Consider the following 18,405-nt stretch of genomic DNA (forward strand, 5'->3'; position numbering starts at 1 on the left):
GGACAACGATTTTAACAGCGTTTTTAATCCGTGTTTTATTCGCAGCGGATGTGATTCGCGATCAGACGCGTTTTTCTTTAATTTCGCGACAGTAGCAAGACACAAGATGCATAAAACGGAGACACATTGAAATTATACGAAATTATCCTATACCGGGTTATTCACGAGAGGGGTACTTCTGATTTTTTTTTGCCGCAACCAACAATACCAATGGCACTAACTACTAAATCAAATTATGTTATTTCTTTTAAATTAGAAATCAAAGTAAGTTGGGCAAATTTGTCAGAAATGTCAGATTGGCAGATAACCTGTATTTAATCAAAATTCAACAAATAAAGTAAGAAATTTCTTACAGTGTCGAACAAAAAATAGTTTTTTTATTACTATTTCTACTACTATTACTATTACTAAAAAAAATGTTGCTACAATCCTATAGCTATGTGTTATTGTAACGAATATTCGTCTTTGTAGCTTATCGTCTGTATAAAATTACCGGTGTATGTATGTACAGAAGTAAGTAGGTACAACAATAAAATTGTTTTGTACCATTTTTCCGAAATATAATTTTCATTTCAGTATTTTAGTATCAGTATGTTTCAGTATGAGCTATCTATTTTTTAGTTATTTGACCCAATAATAGTGACCGTTAAATATGTAATAGTTTTTGTAAAATCGGCGCAAAACGTTGTGTTTTTAGAATAAAGTTTTTTCGTTCTGCGGCCGAGGTACACATAAGGGGATTAAATTTTTAGTTAGTTTTATACCACGCCAAAAGGCAGGTGTGTACGTGTTGATTATGTGATTTAAGCTAAAATTTTGTGAATATGATGCGTTTATTTTCGAATAGTGAATAAGTACATAGATATGTATAGTGTTGTGTGTGCAAGGTGCGGGAGTGCTCCTCGAGTCCAGAGAATTTCCGTGCGATTTCTTCTTGTGGGGCAGGTAAGTATTTCATTTTAATTCAACAACCACTACATAAATTTACATCATTTTCACTGAGAGTCCTTTCAAACATTTAGGAAAAATTTGGTGTCATTGAAATCATGAAAATATCACAGATTTTTCAAATAAATAGAATTTGATATTAAAGTGCAAAATTTAGCCATGTTTTATTATTACATTAGGCGGTCACTTCCACAAAAGAAGTTGACGTGAGTTGTTTACGGTACCCTTTAGGGACTTAAGAATTACTAGAAAAGTTGTCGCCAGATGTTTACCAACAATGAGGTATTTATTTATGACGCTGTAGTTGTAAATCTTGGTCATTTTTCACAGTTAATGTTAAAATTGGAATAATCCAAAAACTAATAATTTTTTGTTGATACGGATTTCATAAATATGTTCTTTGAATTAATTGTAAATTAGGAGCGTGAGTACGAAAAAATTTTTTCAAAATCGATTTTTTAAATTTTATGGCTCTGAATGAAGTGATAAGGGAAAATTGATTGCACACATTTGAAGCCTTGTATCAAAGGAAAGTAACCCTGAAGTTTCGTCATTTTTACTAATTTTTAATAGGGTTAATCCTACGGGCGGTAAAACTTGACCCACCTGTATTGACAATAACGGCGGTCTCTTTGAACACTTGCAATGATTAGTCATTACTCTGATTACTTCATGAGAATTTTTACGGATTACTACACTAATTTTAGAAAACATTTTATCGTATTTATCTTAGATATGGACTATTCATTAGAGTCAGTTTATAAATATATATTTATTATTAAAATTGTTTTCACTTAACAACTACCATATGATTCTCTTTTTTCTCCTCCACCTTTATTATTATATGTTACGTCACAGCAACGGGCGCAGCAGTTAGCCGCTGTGCAAAAAAACAAGTAAACGTTTTCTTACATCTTGTTTTTTGTTCTTCGCTTATCGGCATCGGCGAAACAAATAATACCCATAGACGCGTAACCAAATGTGTGCCAAAAAATAAAAAATATTTATATTGTTGCTATTAACGACTTCTATTACCAGTTAAAATTAATGTACACTTGTATTAAAAAAAAATCGAGTGGATCATTTAAAGTAATTTTTATAGGTTTTTGTATCGTTTAAAAACGAACTTTTTCTGTCATTTTGCCAAAAGTTATAAAACAGGTTATGTCTTAATTTTTAGATAATTTTATTTGAATATTATTTGGTCATGGCGCCGTTTGCATTTATAACTGCATTTAGTTTACGTGGCACAGAATGCATTAAATTCCCACTTTTCTTGTTCGGAAACTTTTGATGTTGGCATTTGAATAACTTAATTGTCACAGTATGACGTTAATAAACGCCAGAGCAGCAAAATTACACATGCAAATAATAAGTGTACGCGTTTTTTTTTTTTAATACAACAGTACTTATTTCTAAGACACGTATAACTGGTAGCACATTCAAGATTATAAATTTACCAAAAATCATTTCGCCGCTAAAACTACCTAGCAACTGGTCCATAGCTAAAGATAGCTTGCATGTAATTCATTTAGCTACTTTTGAGATCCAACCCCGAGAGACCCTCCGTCTTGGTTCCTCATTTTTTGTTATTATTCTCGAATACCCCACTTTCTCATCCCCTACTTGACCAAAATGACCAATCAACGCTGTTAGATTCTAAATTGGTTAGGTACATTAGCGCATTAGCCCACCGCGATATATTTTTCATTTTTCCAGAATTTTTTATGTTACTGTTACTGCTGTTACTAAATGCTGTTTTATGTAAAGCAGTATAGCTTCGTTAATTTGCGCCATTAAAAACATTTAGTAAAATGCTACTTAAAATTTTATTGCTGACAAAAGAACAAGTTAAAATATGAATACAATTTTATTAAAAGGACAATTTTCAATACTTTTCAATTAGGGTAAATAACCTCCTACAATGATTTCTTCACATTCAGATTCTGAAACGCATCTTTGGCTCACAGTATCTCTGAAAAGACCCTTTTTACAAAAGCATCCTTCGACACACTGGAGCGTGCAAGCTTGTGGTTCAGGATTGTCACAAGTTAAAGGACAAGCAGAGCCACATCGTTTATATTCTTCCCCTTCTTGAGAGCACTCATATTGAGAACATGAAACTAAAATTAATAATCACATAGAATTAAAACTGTTATATTTAAATTTTCATTTTGTTATGATCTAAATCTACGTAGTTTTACCTGCTGCAATGAAAAATAAAGTCAATGAAATTAAGTAGAATATCGACTTCATGATGACACTTATATTTCTGTACGTATGTGCAATTATGAATTATTGAAATTAAACAGGACAGTTTTATAGAAATTTGTTATCATTGATACACATAAATTTGCACATATTAGAATAATTTATTACGGACGGAGATACGTAACCGTTTTTAAACAGTGTTAATCAAACATATAAATATTAAACATAAAATTACTAATAATTAACAGCAATTTATAATTATATTATGTATGTATGCAGATTACACCGATATGAGTCATTGTCCTCAAAAACATTAAAGATTTTTTTAAACCGATAGATATCTTTTTTATTCTACCAGCTTCGTAAGTAGGCCATTTTACCCCGATTTCAGGTCCGCAACTTACGGTGCATGCACATAAGCAACGGGCAAAAAATTGCAAGAAGTTCCATACAACATAAGTCAAACAAAATAAAATTAAATTATGAGCGAATTTATGTAATGAACGAATTTACATTACAACATTTTATTTGTTGAGATTAAACATTAAGGAAACTGCCAGAATACTCAACCAATTGTCAATTAAATTTTGAGACGTAGTATATTTTTTCCGATTAGTTACTAGATATAATTCTCGGTAAAAAAGTTACACTTACACCCCTTACGGCACAAGAGTAATTTTTGCACTTCCGGGACTAAAGTGTCTCTTTTAGCGTTTTGATTTGTTTGTTGTCTTGTTTGTAATAAGGCGACTAGCCCAGTTTTTTTCAAAAATCGCCTCATTCTAAAAAAAATTAACATGTTTTCCCCTAGCTGACGCTTTTTTTGCTCAATTTTTCGTTTTAAGCAAGCTAAAAAGTGCATTTGATTCAGAAGAAACGTCTTGATTGTTGACTGTTGTAGTTTTTACAAAAACAAATTAGACTGGAAGACACATGAACAAAATTCTGTTATTACGCAACCCACCATACCTCTCTACTACGAGCAGTATAGTCTATAGTGTTGAATCTTTAATAAATCTGTAACGGTGTAAGTTTTGTGTAAGTACATATACAGAAGTAAGTATTGTACTGTACGGAACACGGAGTGCTTTCCGTGCGCAGTAGTAGGACCTTAAACTGCAACATTACCCAAATATAACCTTACTTTTATAAGAATTTAAAGAAGCTACTCCACTTCTTGCAGTAGCAAGTTAACAGTTCTAGTATTTATCTTGAAGTAAATATTTAAATGGATAAAGTTTTTTCATCAAATATCAAAACGGTAAATTGATAAATCAAATCTAGAATTTTTTAAAAGTACAGATTTTAGGTACACCAATTGTTAGTAAATGGTAGAATAACCAGCACAGAACTTATAAATACATCGTTGCTAAAAGCCAAAAAGTTTAAAAAATTTAATGCTTTTATAACATTAACCGAAAATGAAGCGAAAAAGAAATCAGAGGAGTCTCTAATGCGTTATGTAGCTAAACAGCCTCTTTCACAGCTTGATGGAATACCTATAGCCATTAAGGATAATTTCTGTACATCTAACATTCGAACAACATGCGCTTCACAAATGTTAAAAAATTTTACTCCAACATATGATGCTACAGTTTATGAACGTTTGATTAATTCAGGAGCTATATTAATTGGAAAATCCAATCTAGACCAATTTGCTATGGGTTCAGGGACTGTAGATTCAATTTTTGGGCCAGCTAAAAATCATTGGGGACATGAAGCATCTGATGATTTTTACATTTCAGGCGGAAGTAGCGGGGGAAGTGCTATTTCTGTAGCAACTGGCACATGCTTTGCGTAAGCAGTGTTGAGGAAATTGATCAATTGAGTAATGATTTTTTTTAATCTAGAGCTATTGGTTCTGATACAGGAGGATCAACAAGAAATCCAGCATCATATTGTGGACTTATAGGATTAAAACCTACTTATGGGTTAGTGTCAAGATTTGGATTAATTCCTTTAGTTAATTCTATGGATGTACCGGGAATACTTACAAGAAATGTTGATGATTGTACCTTAATTTTAAACAGTATAGCTGGATTTGATATTAAAGATTCAACTTCACTTAAACAAACATTTACTAAGATCAGGTAATTAACTAATTAGCAAAACTGTATTATTGATTATAAAAGATGTACATTAGATTACCTCCAGCTAGTAAACTAAATATAAAGAATTTGAAAATAGGGATTCCCTGTGAATATCACTGTGAAAATTTGGACAAGGAAATTTTAGAGACTTGGAATGAAATTGCCAAATTGCTAGAACAAGGTGGTGCCATAATTAAAGAGGTTACATGTGTAAGGCCCGTATTCACCAACGCCAGTTAAAGTTAACTGTAGGTTAAAATATACGAAAACATTGTTATAACAATAGGTAACTAAAGTAACGAAGTATTTTAATCTACAGTTAACGTTAACTGGCGTTGGTGAATACGGCCGTAAATCTACTATTCTCAAAATATAATGTAGCTATTTAGGTATCAATGCCACATACTGAATATAGTATTGTTTGTTATTCCATATTGAATCAGTGTGAAGTAGCAAGTAATATGACAAGGTATGATGGTGTTGAATATGGATTTCGAGCTAAAGAAAACTCATCAACAGAAAAATTATTTGCAACTAGCAGAAGTTTGGGTTTTAATGAAGTTGTGAGAAATAGAATATTAACAGGAAATTATTTCCTCCTTGCAAGGTAGATCATTTGTTTTTACACATAAAAATAATTGAAAACGGTATTTTTTTATTTAAAGAAATTATGAAAATTATTTCAATCAAGCTTTAAAAGTCAGACGTTTAATTTTGGAAGATTTTGATAGAGTTTGGGAAGATGTACAAGTAGTTTTAACACCAACAACATTAACAACAGCTCCTCTATATAAAGAATTTGTACAAAACACAAACAGAGATCAATGTGCCTTACAGGATTATTGCACACAGCCAGCAAACATGGCTGGTAATATAAACACAAAGTATTGTTTGAAGATAAATATATTAATAATTTTTACAGGTGTGCCAGCAATAACTTTGCCTATTAAATTATCTCTTCAAGGAATGCCAATAAGTTTACAAATTATGGGTAGAAATTTAAGTGAACCTATGTTGCTAGCTTTAGCAAAATACTTGGAAAATGCTGTACAATTTCAACATAATATCAATCCTTAAATATATTTTAGCAAAACCATTACAAATAAAAATTAGAACTTAATCTTCTCCTGCTGGCATGGCATCCTCTAACCTTCTAATAAACTTAACTCTTACTTCAGTATTTTGGTCTCCTTTTAACTGATCCTACAATTTCACAATTTTTAGCAATTCATTTCATATTTTTAATATCAATGCTTACTTGAACAATCCAACTTTGGACTTCCAGCTGCACCATTTCAAGTGCTCCTCTAATAACCCCACAGATGATGTTACAATACTTTAAATTTTTTAACTCATCAGGAAGTTCTACCAGATCAGTTAATGGGTTTGTGTCTAAAATAAATGAAAACTCATCTCCTGCTGCACTCCAGTTGGCCACATTTGGCTGTACTCCTAAATACATTCGAAAAGCACTTTGAATTTTATCAGCTGTATCTTTTAAATCTAAACAACGGCCAGTTCCTGTTTTGGCAAGAAAATCTTCGATCAACCTCACACCCATATTATAACCTAACCTCTCCAATTGTTTACTTACATCTTCTGTATTATCCAAGTCTTTTATCATTTGTGCTACTAGAGCACCATATGTTAAAGTGACCAGTTCAGAATTCTAGAAGCAAATTCTTATTTTGCACAGCAAAAACATGCTAGGTAAACCAACATACCACTTTTTTTGTGTCAAAACGTGTTGACGCTCGAGACATGTTTTGTACTTGAATTATCCAACAATCGAATTAATTATTTGTCACTGTTCACTATATTTCCTGAAGTTACACAAATTTCCAGAAAATGAACTCAATACACTGCGTACGTGAAGTTCTTCGTGAAGTAACCAATACTCCGCAAATGTCACTTGTCAAGTAATAAATAATAAAAGTAATAAGTCGTTTTTTCTCGACGCAACGGTTTAAACACGTTGCGTTATGGTTTGAACCATTGCATTTTCTCGTTCAACTAATGACGTCACGAATAAATACGCTTTAAGCGTTTTAATTACGGTTTGAAGCGGCCTCGGAGAGCGGTTTGTAACGCTGTTTGGCCGTCGTCTGTCATTTTCATGTTGATAGTTGCCGCGCTGAGATACGTAACCTCAAATAAACAAAATGATGAATGTTGAGTTAGAAGGTGGCCTAATTGTAGAAGTTGACGAGGAGACTGCTAAACGATTGCAAGGTATTTATTACGGGATAAGGTAGATGAATGTTATTATTTTTGTGTTTGTACAGCAGATCCCAAGTATCGTGCCGATTATACGAGGCTGGTCCTAGAACAGCTGGACCAACCTACACCGACTACATTTGTACCTAGAACTCCAGCAGCTTCTTCTTTAGAATCGACTTTATGGAAGACAAAACAGGCAACTCGACAAGATCATGAAGCGACGCTGGCGTTTCTTGCCCTACGGCACAGCTATGATGATAAGTTCCGGGACAAGAAAACCTGCAAAAATAATCTGTGGGCGAAAATAAGAGATCAACTTAATGAGATGGGACATTTTGTCGGAACAGATATAGCCGGGAGAGAAAAGGTTAGACAGAAATTTGCAAATTTGCAAAGTGCCTACTTGAAAACAAAAGAAAGGCGGAACCGTACTGGCGAGGGAAGTGTCGAAAACTCTCCATACTATAATGAAGTTGATGCTATTTTAGGCGACAAGCACAAGACAGATCCAGTACTAATAATGGATTCATTAAATGCTAGAAAAACCACCATGCAGCCAACACCACATCCAAATAGTGCATCTGAATCTCCAAAACCTGAACCGATTTCAACTACATCAGAAGATATACCACTGTGTTCCACACCACAATCGAGTAACAGATTTAATAAAATTAACAAAACAGTGAAACCTTACACTCCAAGAGCAAAAGCATTAGATGAATTGGTGCAAATTCAAAAAGATAATCAAGAGTTACGAAAAAACGAATTTAAAAGTATGATGGAGATGTTCTCTATTCAAAATCAAAATAGACATAAAGAAACAATGTCATTAATTGCGTCATTTTCAAAACAAAACGGCTCAAGAGAAAGTAAAAAACGTAAACATGACAGCAGTGAAGATGAGTACTCTATGGCAGACTGAGCATTGAAATCATTTGATGATAACTGTAGACATGCTGTTTTTTTTTACCAAAGATATTTTGTATCAATTACTCAGGCTAATTATTTTTTTAAATAACCTTTGTATTATTGTTCGGAGACTTATTTTATTTGTGTTAACTTACTTATTGTTTTTGAATATTTTATTTTGCGTTCCTATTTTAATATAGTTAGCTGCATTTCGTTTGTTTATTTAATAAAAAGAAAAACTATTATCATCACGTCTATTTTATTCAAAATAATTTTCACAAATTATTAGCTATATGATCTCTTTTTCTAATTGCTGCATCATTATTCAAATTATTGTTATTATTAGGTTCTGGCAGATCTTCTATATCCACATCATAATTTTCCCAAAAATCCAAATTTACATAACAAAAGTTGTGTAATATACAACTAGCCGTTATAATCCTAATAGCCTTAATTATGCTATTTACGTTGACATAGCGTAGAATTCGCCATCTGCTTTTCAATATGCCAAATGCCATTTCAACAGCCATTCTTGTTCTACTGTGAATGTAGTTGTGGCGTCTCTGTACATCAGTTAAAACACCATTATCTCTAAAAATAACTGTTACAGATTTATTCATTCAAGAATCTTCTGTACCATGGTGGCAATAAAAATTAGTAGAGTTGAGAAACATTTAAAGCTGAAATTCAGTATTTTCTGTTGTAAAAATTTGCTTTTTATGAAAATGTTACATTAATTATAATTATTGATTAGCACTGCACTATTACTTGATAGTAATATCCGTAATAGTGTATGTACTCCGGCAAAATTGCCGTGTCACCGGGTGGTGGAAAATAACATATCTATGAGTCATGGGCGCCTACAAAATATTAAAGCCAAATTTTAATTTGGAATGATACACAATTAAAAAAATGCATGTACTAGTATTCATGGCCAGTGATGTTACATAATATACCTACTTAATATATACATAAATATGCATACCTATAAGGTGTCATTAACCAGTTTCGTAGAGGATATGCTGAATCTCCAACAATATGGGAATTCTCATCATAGAAATAATCATTCAGATTTCCATTTTGCTCTATTTCTACAAACAAAGCGGAATTTCGAAGGACCTGAACAATACCGTATATGTGAAATCATAATTGTTAACAGTTAAACATTAATACTCTACTGTCATGGACAGATCCTGGAAACCCGATATTCGTGTACAGAAATGTCTTTTGGGGACCAACAACAGCTTGCAATTTTATTGAATGTTTCATTTTTCTATCAATGTAGCTTTCTTGCTGATCTAAAGGAGCTTTGAAAGGCACATTGCATACATCGATAGCTCCCACCACACCTACAACCACAACAAATCACAAATAAGTCATCTGTCATTCATATTATATTAGTGGTGCCCATTAAGTGTTACACTCACCAGGGTAACCCCCCTGGTCTTGAAAAAGTTCCTGAATCGTTTGAGATTCCTCCATGTTCGGCCATACAATATAATCTGCTTGCAAATTTATTATTCGAGTGAGCATAAATTCGGTGGCTTTATGTACAGTAGAAACAACAACATTGAATCTGTCTGCTACTGACAGCAAAACCTCCCCTTTGCCTAGCCACCACAATGTGATTAATAATTGTTTTTCAGTGGAAATAGGTGGAAATAATCCTCCACTGAAATTTCTTTCTTCGCAACGTAATTTGTGGAGAAGCTTCTCAAAAGTGCTCTTTGACATACGAAATAATGAAAAAAAATCATAATTCAAATAACGATCTAGCCAAACATCGTAAAATCCTGGCATTCTACAATGATCTATGTTAAAAAGAATAGCTGGTAATGTGAGTATCGTATCCGTATCATTTTCATAATTTTGCATGAAATGTCTTATTGCGAATAACTGTTGTAAGTCTTCGTTCATATTTCTAATGTGAATTATTAATAAAAGCCTCAACATAACGGTAACATTAAAAATAAACTAAAAACAGCTGAAACACACAAAAACAATTTGGTAACGAACACTCACAGCACCACACCACAAAAAACACCTTAAGCCCCTAAACAACTCAAACTCAACTTCAACCTCAATAAAAATTCACAGTTTACACCCTGGTTACATCACTGGTTTACTCTCTTGCTGACTGCTCACCACAGATTACTGCTCACTGCTGGCTCACTGATAGACGGACAGATAACTGACAATGACAACGATTAGGTGTTCTGTGGTGAGCAGTGACAACTGACAGCGGTTAAAAAACATACATTTTCCCGCTTCCTAAAATAGTGACGTCACCAACAAACACGCTTCAAACCACTAAACACAGCGTATTTGACGAGAAAAAACGACTCTAATTTAATAAAACAGAAATGTGTATATGACAACGAAACGTTTGATAAATGTTTGTTTCGATGAAATAAGTAAACAATTATGATTTCAAAGTCTTTCGCAAGTAAAGGGATTATATTTTAGTTTACTGTAAAAACAAAGACAACAATAGTTCAGTTAATCTCACATTTGATTAACTTAATTTCGTTTCTGTAAAGTGGCCCTAAATGTTTTTATTTGCCTATACAGGCAGTATTAGAAATAGATACAGTTGGCTTCAAAAAAAACGGGAAATGAAATTTGACCTAATGTGAATTGGAAATTTAATTTGGCAATTTATGTCAATTTGTGTCTGTTTGACAGTAGTATTTCTGACACATACATAAGTGCAGTTTTTTAACCCTAAATTCTAAAAGGCCGTTTCAAAGCATACAAATTTAATAAAATTTGACAGAACTTTTTCTGACAGTTCCCGTTTTTTTTGAAGCCAACCGTACCATCGCTGGCCAAAAAAAACTCGTATCAAAATTCTAGTATTGTAAATCAAAGTCTACAACGTCAAACGTTAATAACGTTATTGTCAGTGTTCTGTAATTGTCAGTGTCAAAGTCAATGCGAAAAAATGGGTTTAACTGAAATTCAAAAACAGACCATAAGCGCAATGTTTAAAAGACGGGATTTCGATACGGGCAATTGCTGCTGAGGTTGGTGTTGATAAAGCTACCGTTTAATTGACCACACAAAAAATCAAACCTAAATATGCATAAACGCTGATCAAAAAGCCATTGTGGTGCAGTTTTCGTGACATTTCCTATTACTTACTTATCGCAGTGACAGATAAGTCATTTGCACCACAATGGTTTTTTAAATTTTTGAATAGCGTTTATGTAATTGTTAAATAACATTTTTGCAAATTTTTAAGATTACTTTCTCATTTTACGAGCCGTTTATCATCTCTGCATTTATTAAAATTGACTTTTCATTTCATTTAGAAAAAATTGACCGTGAATTTTTATTCTTATTTTTAATGAATTACCTAGCAATGACAAGTAAAAAGTTTGTTTGTAATCGCTTTTCATTGTTTTTTCTTAACTGCAACTAAAAAAAGCGATAAAATAATGCCATCGTCAGTTGTCGTCTTGCCATTGTCGGTATTTGTGTTAATTTGCGGAAGCAATAATGGATAAATACCTACCTGCAACATTTCGAAAATGTGCTCAATGTTGTATCAACAGGGCATTTTGAACGTTTAAGTACCTACCTATTGTAAGAATCGTTGGGACTGTTTTTATTTGGAGCTACCAAGGATTTAAAATTATTTTTATTTGGTTTCGTAATAGTGTAAATACTAATTGAATCAACATGTTTTCACTTTCATTTACGTTCATTTTTTGTGAGTTCATTCTTTTTATTAGACACAATAATGCTTCCATGGATGGGTAAGTCACTTTCTGGAAAATTTTCGATGATTTTTATGCTTCAGGGAAATTTTTCCCCAAAAATTTACTAAACTTATTGGTTGTGCTTGACGAGTTTCATGACCACTTAAAATTATTGTACCCATTTTCTGATACACTCGGTATATGTCTGTTCGATATAAATACACGTAAATAACTTAACGCTATTTAAGGTATTAAGATGGGTAAATTAGGTTGCATCATAGATTACAGAATGAGTTTTAATGTATTAAAAATAAAATACATACACAAGTTAATTTTTGTTGTTGTTTCTGTAGATTTAAATATAAAATTTTATTTAAATAGTATTCACAATGAACTAACAGTAAGAATTTTGTATGACATCACAGATGTTTACAAAAATATGACAAAAGAAGGGAATAAAGAATGGGTTTATTACATTTTTAAAGCTACCTCTGGTTACAATAACGCTGCATTTTATTAGATTTAGCTCGTTCGTTGTCATTATCAGAACAATTACGATCTTATAGATTTCAGAAACTTCAATTTTTTTTTGTCACAATTCAGGTATTTATTATAAAAAGCTTAAATAAAAGATAAAAATAGTATACCTATTATGGATACAAGTTTATAAGGAAGCCTTTAAAGCACGCGCGACGAGTAGCGGAGTGCTTTTAACATCGCAAGTGCTTTAAAGGCCCTTATAAACGTGTATCATACACTATTTTTTATTATACCTGGACTACAATCTGAAAATTACATATAACAAAAAAAGTAAATTGAAATACCTTTTCCGAAGTAATCTGTGTCATTAATCGTTGATATAGAAATGGTCAATTGTTGTTTCGTTGCTATCATAAATTATAAATGTCATTGTTCAAAATTTAGGTGAGTTTGTTGTTACCTAAGCAACCCTTAAAACTTTAGCGTTTTAAAGGCCCTTTTTCGCACGCATTTTAGTGTCAAAAACAGGGATTATGATTCAGGTATAATAAAAAAATGTTTATTACGCCATTCTATGAAAAAGTTGCCTCGCAGTTTCAAAAATTAATAGTCAACAGTGGATGTGACAAAAACAAACACATCGAAAATGTATCTCTTTGTTTTTCAATGCTGCTCTTGACCATACATTTTTTGAAACAAAAGACATGATAATGTACTAAATACGATAATACCCTATAATTGCAAAACATCTTTTAAAATAGGTAATACATTGAAGGTAGACTTTCGAATGGGTTTGTCTACAAATTATTGTTATGTATTGCGACTAGTTCCTGGGGTACCTACAGGTATGAGTTGTTATTAAAAAATTGTGTCAGTTAACTAGCAGAAATAAATTACTTTCATTTTATTAATTTGGTAGGCAAATTTTCATGACGTGATACCTGTATACAGGCTGTTTTTTAAATGCTAGTACAAAAAAAAGACTGGTAATAGGTGAGGATGAGTAGAACTCTATACACAAAAAAATTATCTAATAAGTCTTCGTTTTCGAGATAAAAATAAATTAAATTTTGGTTAAAATTGTCAGTACGCTGCTGAATTAACGGTAATTAAAAACGTAATGGGGGTTGTCGCCAAGCAACAATAATAAATTTGTTGTAATTTTGTTCATAGCATTGTCGGGTTGCTATGGTTTAACTTATTGTTTACTATTGTTGTATCTATGGCGTAGAATGTGCATGGACAGGGTTAGTTTATCCCTTCCGTTTTAGATTAAAAAAAAAAGGTTTTCTGGACTCTTTGGAATCTCCATATAACCCAGTTTTTTTTGTACTACCCTGTATAAAGAATATAAAATTTGATATCTATTTTTGTATTATAAAACAAAAATGTTTATGTAATTATGTTATTAATATAAGTTCTTTTTTAATTAACAATTTAAATTGTGTAAAACCTAGAAAGTGTTATACATAATTATTAGACCTGTAATCTGCTGTATCTGCTGAAATATATGGTAGTATGTACTAACTAAATTAATAAAGGTAACATAAGAAGAAACAAAACTATTCAGATCTTATAAAATGTTTTTTATACATATTTTTAATAACGGCATTCGTTTTTCACTGATTTTGTTACGTGAATAATTTCACTAAATTATCACCTGTTTATAACTTGAAAAACGCTTCTACTTACAAATCCTCTGAAGATTAAAATTCATATTCTGCGTAGTTTTTTTACCACAAATATTTTTCAGTGGTAGGTAAACCCCAAGAAGTTGTTTATTAAGTATAATTAACTTATAACTTTTTAAAATTAAACTCTAGCTAACATAATTTATTCTTGGCAAGTAATTATATGTAAATTAAAAAAAAAACTACAGTCAATTCATTACTTTAATTTAATTATTAAAATTGAAAATTTTGGGCTACTTTTTTAATATTACAATGTCAAGTTTTATTTTTACGCCCATCAATTTTTCAGCAGAGTGTATAATCAGTCTTTCTCGGTTGTTTTGTTGTACAACTTAGTACCTGGAATTTTACTGTAACAGCATGACTAAACTGTTCGATTTCAATTTGATCGCTATAAATTATTGTTACATAAGATGAGCAATAAAATTCTTTGGCTTTCCTCACAACACTAATCTTTGCAATAACAATATTTTCTTAGATGAGGAAATTCATCTTCTATGCATCTAGCTTGCCTTCCGTACATATTAATTCTACTTATGTCAGACATTTTTATATTTAATTTATCCTCATCAATTAAATAAGTAACACTAGCTTCAAATATTGAATTTCCGGGCAATAAAATAACCTTAATTTGATACAAATCTGATTTCAGTTGCATTTTTGCTGACAGATCAGCCACAAATCCATCAAGATCTGCGTTTTTGTTGTATTTGATAAGATTTTCATTTGGTGTCATTTTCATTACCCATTCAATGTTTAACACTGACAATACCTCACACAAATGTCGATGAGATTCTGTGTAATTATTTAAAGTGGAAACCAGTACATCCGCAATTCTTTTAGTAAGAGGTGCCGTTACTGGAATCTTCTTCCACTCCAAACATGCACACCAATGAGGTTCAATGTAAGCATGAGAGCAACTTCTTTCGCTTGGTATCTATAAAAATAATTCAATGAAAATAGTAATTTTATATTAAGTGCGTGAAGTGAGTGTTTTTTGTGCATGAAAAGGTCTTTTACGCCGAGACGCAGGTCGAGACAGTATAAGCCGTTGAATGCACATAAAACATCTTCACGCACGAAATATCAAAAATATTTTTTTCTATAATTGCTTTCAGTTAAATTTTAAAATTAAAATTTTTGTAGGAAATAAGTATCAACGCAGTGACCATGTAGCAAGGTAACTAATAGAAAACAGTACCTACGTGAAGTGAAAAACAGAAAAGCTAAAGTGTGTGAAATCACATTTCACGCACTGTTATCTTTAGTTTCTATAGTTTCAATCTTACAGTGTAAAAATAGTATTTTAAAAAACGAGTTTCATAAGGAAGTGTTTATTTCATGAGTCCAAGTTTATAAAACGAGTCGCGACGCACGAATGGAATAAACACCTTATGAAACTGTTTTTTTTAATACTATTTTTTCTATTTTGCACCTTTTGAGCCGATTTTAAATCAAAAGTAAGAATTTTAACATTCTTGGAAACACTTGCCGACTTTGGGATATTCGCGCGTCTGGCAGTACCAACATGACAACCGTAAATTGTACTATCGCTATTATACCTAGAACCGCTTTCAGCTGTTCCGATGTTCTTGGTATCGTAACAGCTATTACGAACGCAATAGAAAAAAAAATCATATGTAAGAAAATAACCCACTTCACGCATATGTGATTGTGCGTAAATATCAATTTTTTGAAGCAACTATAGAAAAACACATTTTTTTATGTTTTCACCTTGGTAAATAATGAAACCGATCTTTCATTAATATCTGCTTCACCAATATCGACTAGATTTAATACAGTTTTTAATGTAGAATGAATGTCAAATGGTGTTGTTAGCTTATCAAGATTGTTTTGAAAATTCTCATAAGCTTGTCTAAAATGATTTTTAAAATTTTGAGGAAATGTAAATGAAAAGAATGGTAATCTCTCTTCTTGTTTTCCCTGAATCGTGTTTCTAATTTCTGCAAACCTTAAAAGTATGTCAGTTATTAAAAGAATTGACTAAAAAATAATTAATCTACCTATGACCATGGTCTGCCATGACAATCAAAATTGTATCATCCAATATTCCTGATTCATACATATATTTCAAAAACTTATATAAATCATTGTCTGCAACACCCACTAAATTGTAATCATCATGTGATAGTTCTCCATGAAACCCAAATAGAAATTTTGGTTTATCTTTATAAACTGTAAAGAACTACAAATAATTGAATTAGTTATTCTTGTGAATCAAATAGTGAACTTACATTCTTTATTTGATTTAGCATAACTTGGTGCCTTGGAATTTCTCCAGTGCATAATTTAGGCCACTTACGTCTTTCTCCTAATGAGGCAAGATAATAAGGACGCATATAATGATCAGTTGGTGTTTCCTGAAAAGATAGTCATTTATTTAAATTTAAAATAAAATGATGTAACTAACATTAAAGCCATTAAGACGGTATGTAAAAGTTCCCAATTCAGGAACATCTTCTAAAAAGCCTGTAACATAGCCAGCATCTTTAAAATCATTCCATATAAAAGGATATGAATTAACAAATTTAGTATTTGTAAATCGTTTTCTAGTGTCTGGAAGCTCCAGTTCAGTTTTGCCTGTTAATATTGGGATCAATGCTTGAGGAGTACCATCACCAATTATGTTATATCTAAAATTTGGTTTTCATAAAAATTTACATACTTTTTATTAAATTATGGGTAATTGTTCACTTTAGCTACTTCTGGAATTTTCGCGTTTTTTCTGGCTAGACAGCCTCAATGCCTTTTTTCTCTCTTGTTGTGTTTCAAGGTCGCGCCAATGTCTTAGTATAACTAAAGGGCAAGGAAAATTGATTTGCACAAGGTTGGAGTGGTGGAAAACAATGTAGGAAGACGCCCTGAGACTGTCTAGCCAGAAAAAACGGGAAAATTCAAGAAGTAGCTAAAGTGAACTATCAACAAATTATGTATTACCCTTGTAAAACATCTCCATGTAATACTTCTGTCAGATATTTATAACTCTTAGGTAACTTTCTTATAAATGAATTTCTAGAAATTGAATCAAATCCAAACATTAACACATTTAGTTTGAGAGCTGCTGAAGGTAATTTGTTCCAAGATGATTGTTTCCAGACATTTGGATCAAGATGTATCCCAGTTAAAGTTGATGACCATTCATTACTGTGTGATCTACATGAAACCCTCACCTATAATATAGATTATAAAAACTCTAATTTCACAAATAAACAATGACTATTTACAACATCACTTGCTTCTAGTTTATAATATGAATCTGAGTATGTGGTTTCCCCATTTGTATTTTCAAAATCATTAACTCTAATTATGTCTGTAAAAGCACATGTAATTGAACCATGAAGATTTTTTATTTCTTCTTGAATTTTACATTCACTGTCCTATAAGATTATATTAGTTACTTTAATCATCAAATAATATCTGTAACACCAGTTACTTCACATTTAACCCAATCCTTTCCAGCTCCTGTACAATCTAATGGGAGTTCCTCATGAACAAATTTCATCATTTCTGGAGAAAATACTGGTAGTTTGGGCTGCTTGCAAGCTAGTGAACTTGCTTGGGTGTGTATAATTTCATCAATTTTTTCTCTAAAATGTAAATTAACGTTTAACTTCTTGTAATACTAAACTTTTTATACATACAGTCGAAACTTTCTATCAAAATCATTTATTGGCGAATTACGAGTTATTGCGAAGAGAACGGTGATAAAGAATATTGAAAATAGAATGAGCAATATCAACTTTTTAATTTGCATTGTTCTGAGTGTACGCATTTTGTTAAAAACTGAAATTGATCGCATTTTAAACACTTACACCCCTTATTTTAATGTATTGATACATCACAAATCTCTACACCGTTATCTCGCGATAAAGTTGCTTATTTATACAGTCATAACCACCATCGAGAAAATTTTCATTTCGCACCCGTACAAAAATAACTATTTAGCAAATAAACATAAATTCTTGCATTATTTATTACATATTGGCCGTTCAAGTTAAATTGTCCACGAAAATGACAGTATTCCATATGTAGAGTACGTTTAAAAGTTTAGTATTTGAGTACTGAAACTAAAATTTAGTTTTTCTTGTCTTCAGTAATTTATATTTGAAACAAGTGAACGAGTTTAAGATT

General features: G+C 31.8%; 5 protein-coding genes across 10 annotated transcripts; 2 read left to right on the forward strand and 3 right to left on the reverse strand.

The window, feature by feature from the left end:
* The first annotated feature begins 4,134 nt into the window (after nt 1-4,134).
* Nucleotides 4,135-6,374, forward strand: GatA (glutamyl-tRNA(Gln) amidotransferase subunit A, mitochondrial). Its single transcript, XM_069049113.1, has 7 exons — nt 4,135-4,420; nt 4,469-4,956; nt 5,010-5,249; nt 5,303-5,450; nt 5,639-5,856; nt 5,915-6,117; nt 6,172-6,374. The coding sequence occupies exons 1-7, from the start codon at nt 4,388-4,390 to the stop codon at nt 6,324-6,326; spliced, it is 1,485 nt and encodes a 494-aa protein (XP_068905214.1). The 5' UTR covers nt 4,135-4,387; the 3' UTR covers nt 6,327-6,374.
* Bet3 (blocked early in transport 3) lies at nt 6,137-7,191 on the reverse strand. Its single transcript, XM_069049124.1, has 3 exons — nt 6,974-7,191; nt 6,508-6,918; nt 6,137-6,452 (listed from the first exon to the last, which is right to left on the reverse strand). Exons 1-3 carry the CDS (start codon nt 7,010-7,012, stop codon nt 6,366-6,368), a joined length of 537 nt encoding a protein of 178 aa, XP_068905225.1. The 5' UTR covers nt 7,013-7,191; the 3' UTR covers nt 6,137-6,365.
* On the forward strand, nt 7,189-8,626 carry LOC138131866 (uncharacterized). Of its 2 annotated transcripts, none has more exons than XM_069049120.1 (2): nt 7,189-7,481; nt 7,535-8,626. In XM_069049120.1, exons 1-2 carry the CDS (start codon nt 7,412-7,414, stop codon nt 8,389-8,391), a joined length of 927 nt encoding a protein of 308 aa, XP_068905221.1. In that variant the 5' UTR covers nt 7,189-7,411; the 3' UTR covers nt 8,392-8,626. The 2 variants fall into 2 exon arrangements, with proteins under 2 accessions (XP_068905221.1, XP_068905222.1); XM_069049121.1 differs by having other exon boundaries at nt 7,538-8,626.
* LOC138131864 (uncharacterized) lies at nt 8,621-12,103 on the reverse strand. 4 transcript variants are annotated; one of them, XM_069049116.1, is made up of 5 exons: nt 10,423-12,091; nt 9,806-10,179; nt 9,552-9,727; nt 9,364-9,497; nt 8,621-8,969 (listed from the first exon to the last, which is right to left on the reverse strand). In XM_069049116.1, the coding sequence occupies exons 2-5, from the start codon at nt 10,176-10,178 to the stop codon at nt 8,654-8,656; spliced, it is 999 nt and encodes a 332-aa protein (XP_068905217.1). In that variant the 5' UTR covers nt 10,179; nt 10,423-12,091; the 3' UTR covers nt 8,621-8,653. The 4 variants fall into 4 exon arrangements, with proteins under 4 accessions (XP_068905217.1, XP_068905216.1, XP_068905219.1 ...); XM_069049115.1 differs by having other exon boundaries at nt 9,806-10,362; XM_069049118.1 differs by having other exon boundaries at nt 8,621-8,979; nt 9,806-12,103.
* A 257-nt stretch (nt 12,104-12,360) lies between these two features.
* LOC138131860 (uncharacterized) lies at nt 12,361-18,313 on the reverse strand. 2 transcript variants are annotated; one of them, XM_069049110.1, is made up of 10 exons: nt 18,112-18,313; nt 17,916-18,057; nt 17,708-17,861; nt 17,499-17,651; nt 17,212-17,444; nt 16,685-16,907; nt 16,509-16,634; nt 16,278-16,459; nt 15,988-16,225; nt 12,361-15,190 (listed from the first exon to the last, which is right to left on the reverse strand). In XM_069049110.1, exons 2-10 carry the CDS (start codon nt 18,044-18,046, stop codon nt 14,702-14,704), a joined length of 1,929 nt encoding a protein of 642 aa, XP_068905211.1. In that variant the 5' UTR covers nt 18,047-18,057; nt 18,112-18,313; the 3' UTR covers nt 12,361-14,701. The 2 variants fall into 2 exon arrangements, with proteins under 2 accessions (XP_068905211.1, XP_068905210.1); XM_069049109.1 differs by having other exon boundaries at nt 17,916-18,313.
* Nucleotides 18,314-18,405: the final 92 nt, after the last annotated feature.

Source organism: Tenebrio molitor, chromosome 5, assembly GCF_963966145.1.
Source record: "Tenebrio molitor chromosome 5, icTenMoli1.1, whole genome shotgun sequence".
In the NCBI taxonomy this organism is placed as follows: Eukaryota; Metazoa; Arthropoda; class Insecta; order Coleoptera; family Tenebrionidae; genus Tenebrio; species Tenebrio molitor.

Coding starts and splice junctions, on each gene's coding strand:
- Bet3 (XM_069049124.1), bottom strand. CDS start 7,012: ATGTCTCGAGCGTCAACACGTTTTGACACAAAAAAAGTG. Junction 6,919..6,973: donor GTTTTGACACAAAAAAAGTG/GTATGTTGGTTT, acceptor ATTTGCTTCTAG/AATTCTGAACTGGTCACTTT. Junction 6,453..6,507: donor TCCAAAGTTGGATTGTTCAA/GTAAGCATTGAT, acceptor GTGAAATTGTAG/GATCAGTTAAAAGGAGACCA.
- GatA (XM_069049113.1), top strand. CDS start 4,388: ATGGATAAAGTTTTTTCATCAAATATCAAAACG. Junction 4,957..5,009: donor GCAACTGGCACATGCTTTGC/GTAAGCAGTGTT, acceptor TTTTTAATCTAG/AGCTATTGGTTCTGATACAG. Junction 5,857..5,914: donor AATTATTTCCTCCTTGCAAG/GTAGATCATTTG, acceptor TTTTATTTAAAG/AAATTATGAAAATTATTTCA.
- LOC138131864 (XM_069049115.1), bottom strand. CDS start 10,331: ATGTTGAGGCTTTTATTAATAATTCACATTAGAAATATGAACGAAGAC. Junction 9,728..9,805: donor AGACCAGGGGGGTTACCCTG/GTGAGTGTAACA, acceptor TTGTGGTTGTAG/GTGTGGTGGGAGCTATCGAT. Junction 9,498..9,551: donor GATCTGTCCATGACAGTAGA/GTATTAATGTTT, acceptor GGTATTGTTCAG/GTCCTTCGAAATTCCGCTTT.
- LOC138131866 (XM_069049120.1), top strand. CDS start 7,412: ATGATGAATGTTGAGTTAGAAGGTGGCCTAATTGTAGAAGTTGACGAG. Junction 7,482..7,534: donor GACTGCTAAACGATTGCAAG/GTATTTATTACG, acceptor GTGTTTGTACAG/CAGATCCCAAGTATCGTGCC.
- LOC138131860 (XM_069049109.1), bottom strand. CDS start 18,073: ATGCGATCAATTTCAGTTTTTAACAAAATGCGTACACTCAGAACAATG. Junction 17,652..17,707: donor AGGATTGGGTTAAATGTGAA/GTAACTGGTGTT, acceptor ATAATCTTATAG/GACAGTGAATGTAAAATTCA. Junction 17,445..17,498: donor AACTAGAAGCAAGTGATGTT/GTAAATAGTCAT, acceptor TCTATATTATAG/GTGAGGGTTTCATGTAGATC.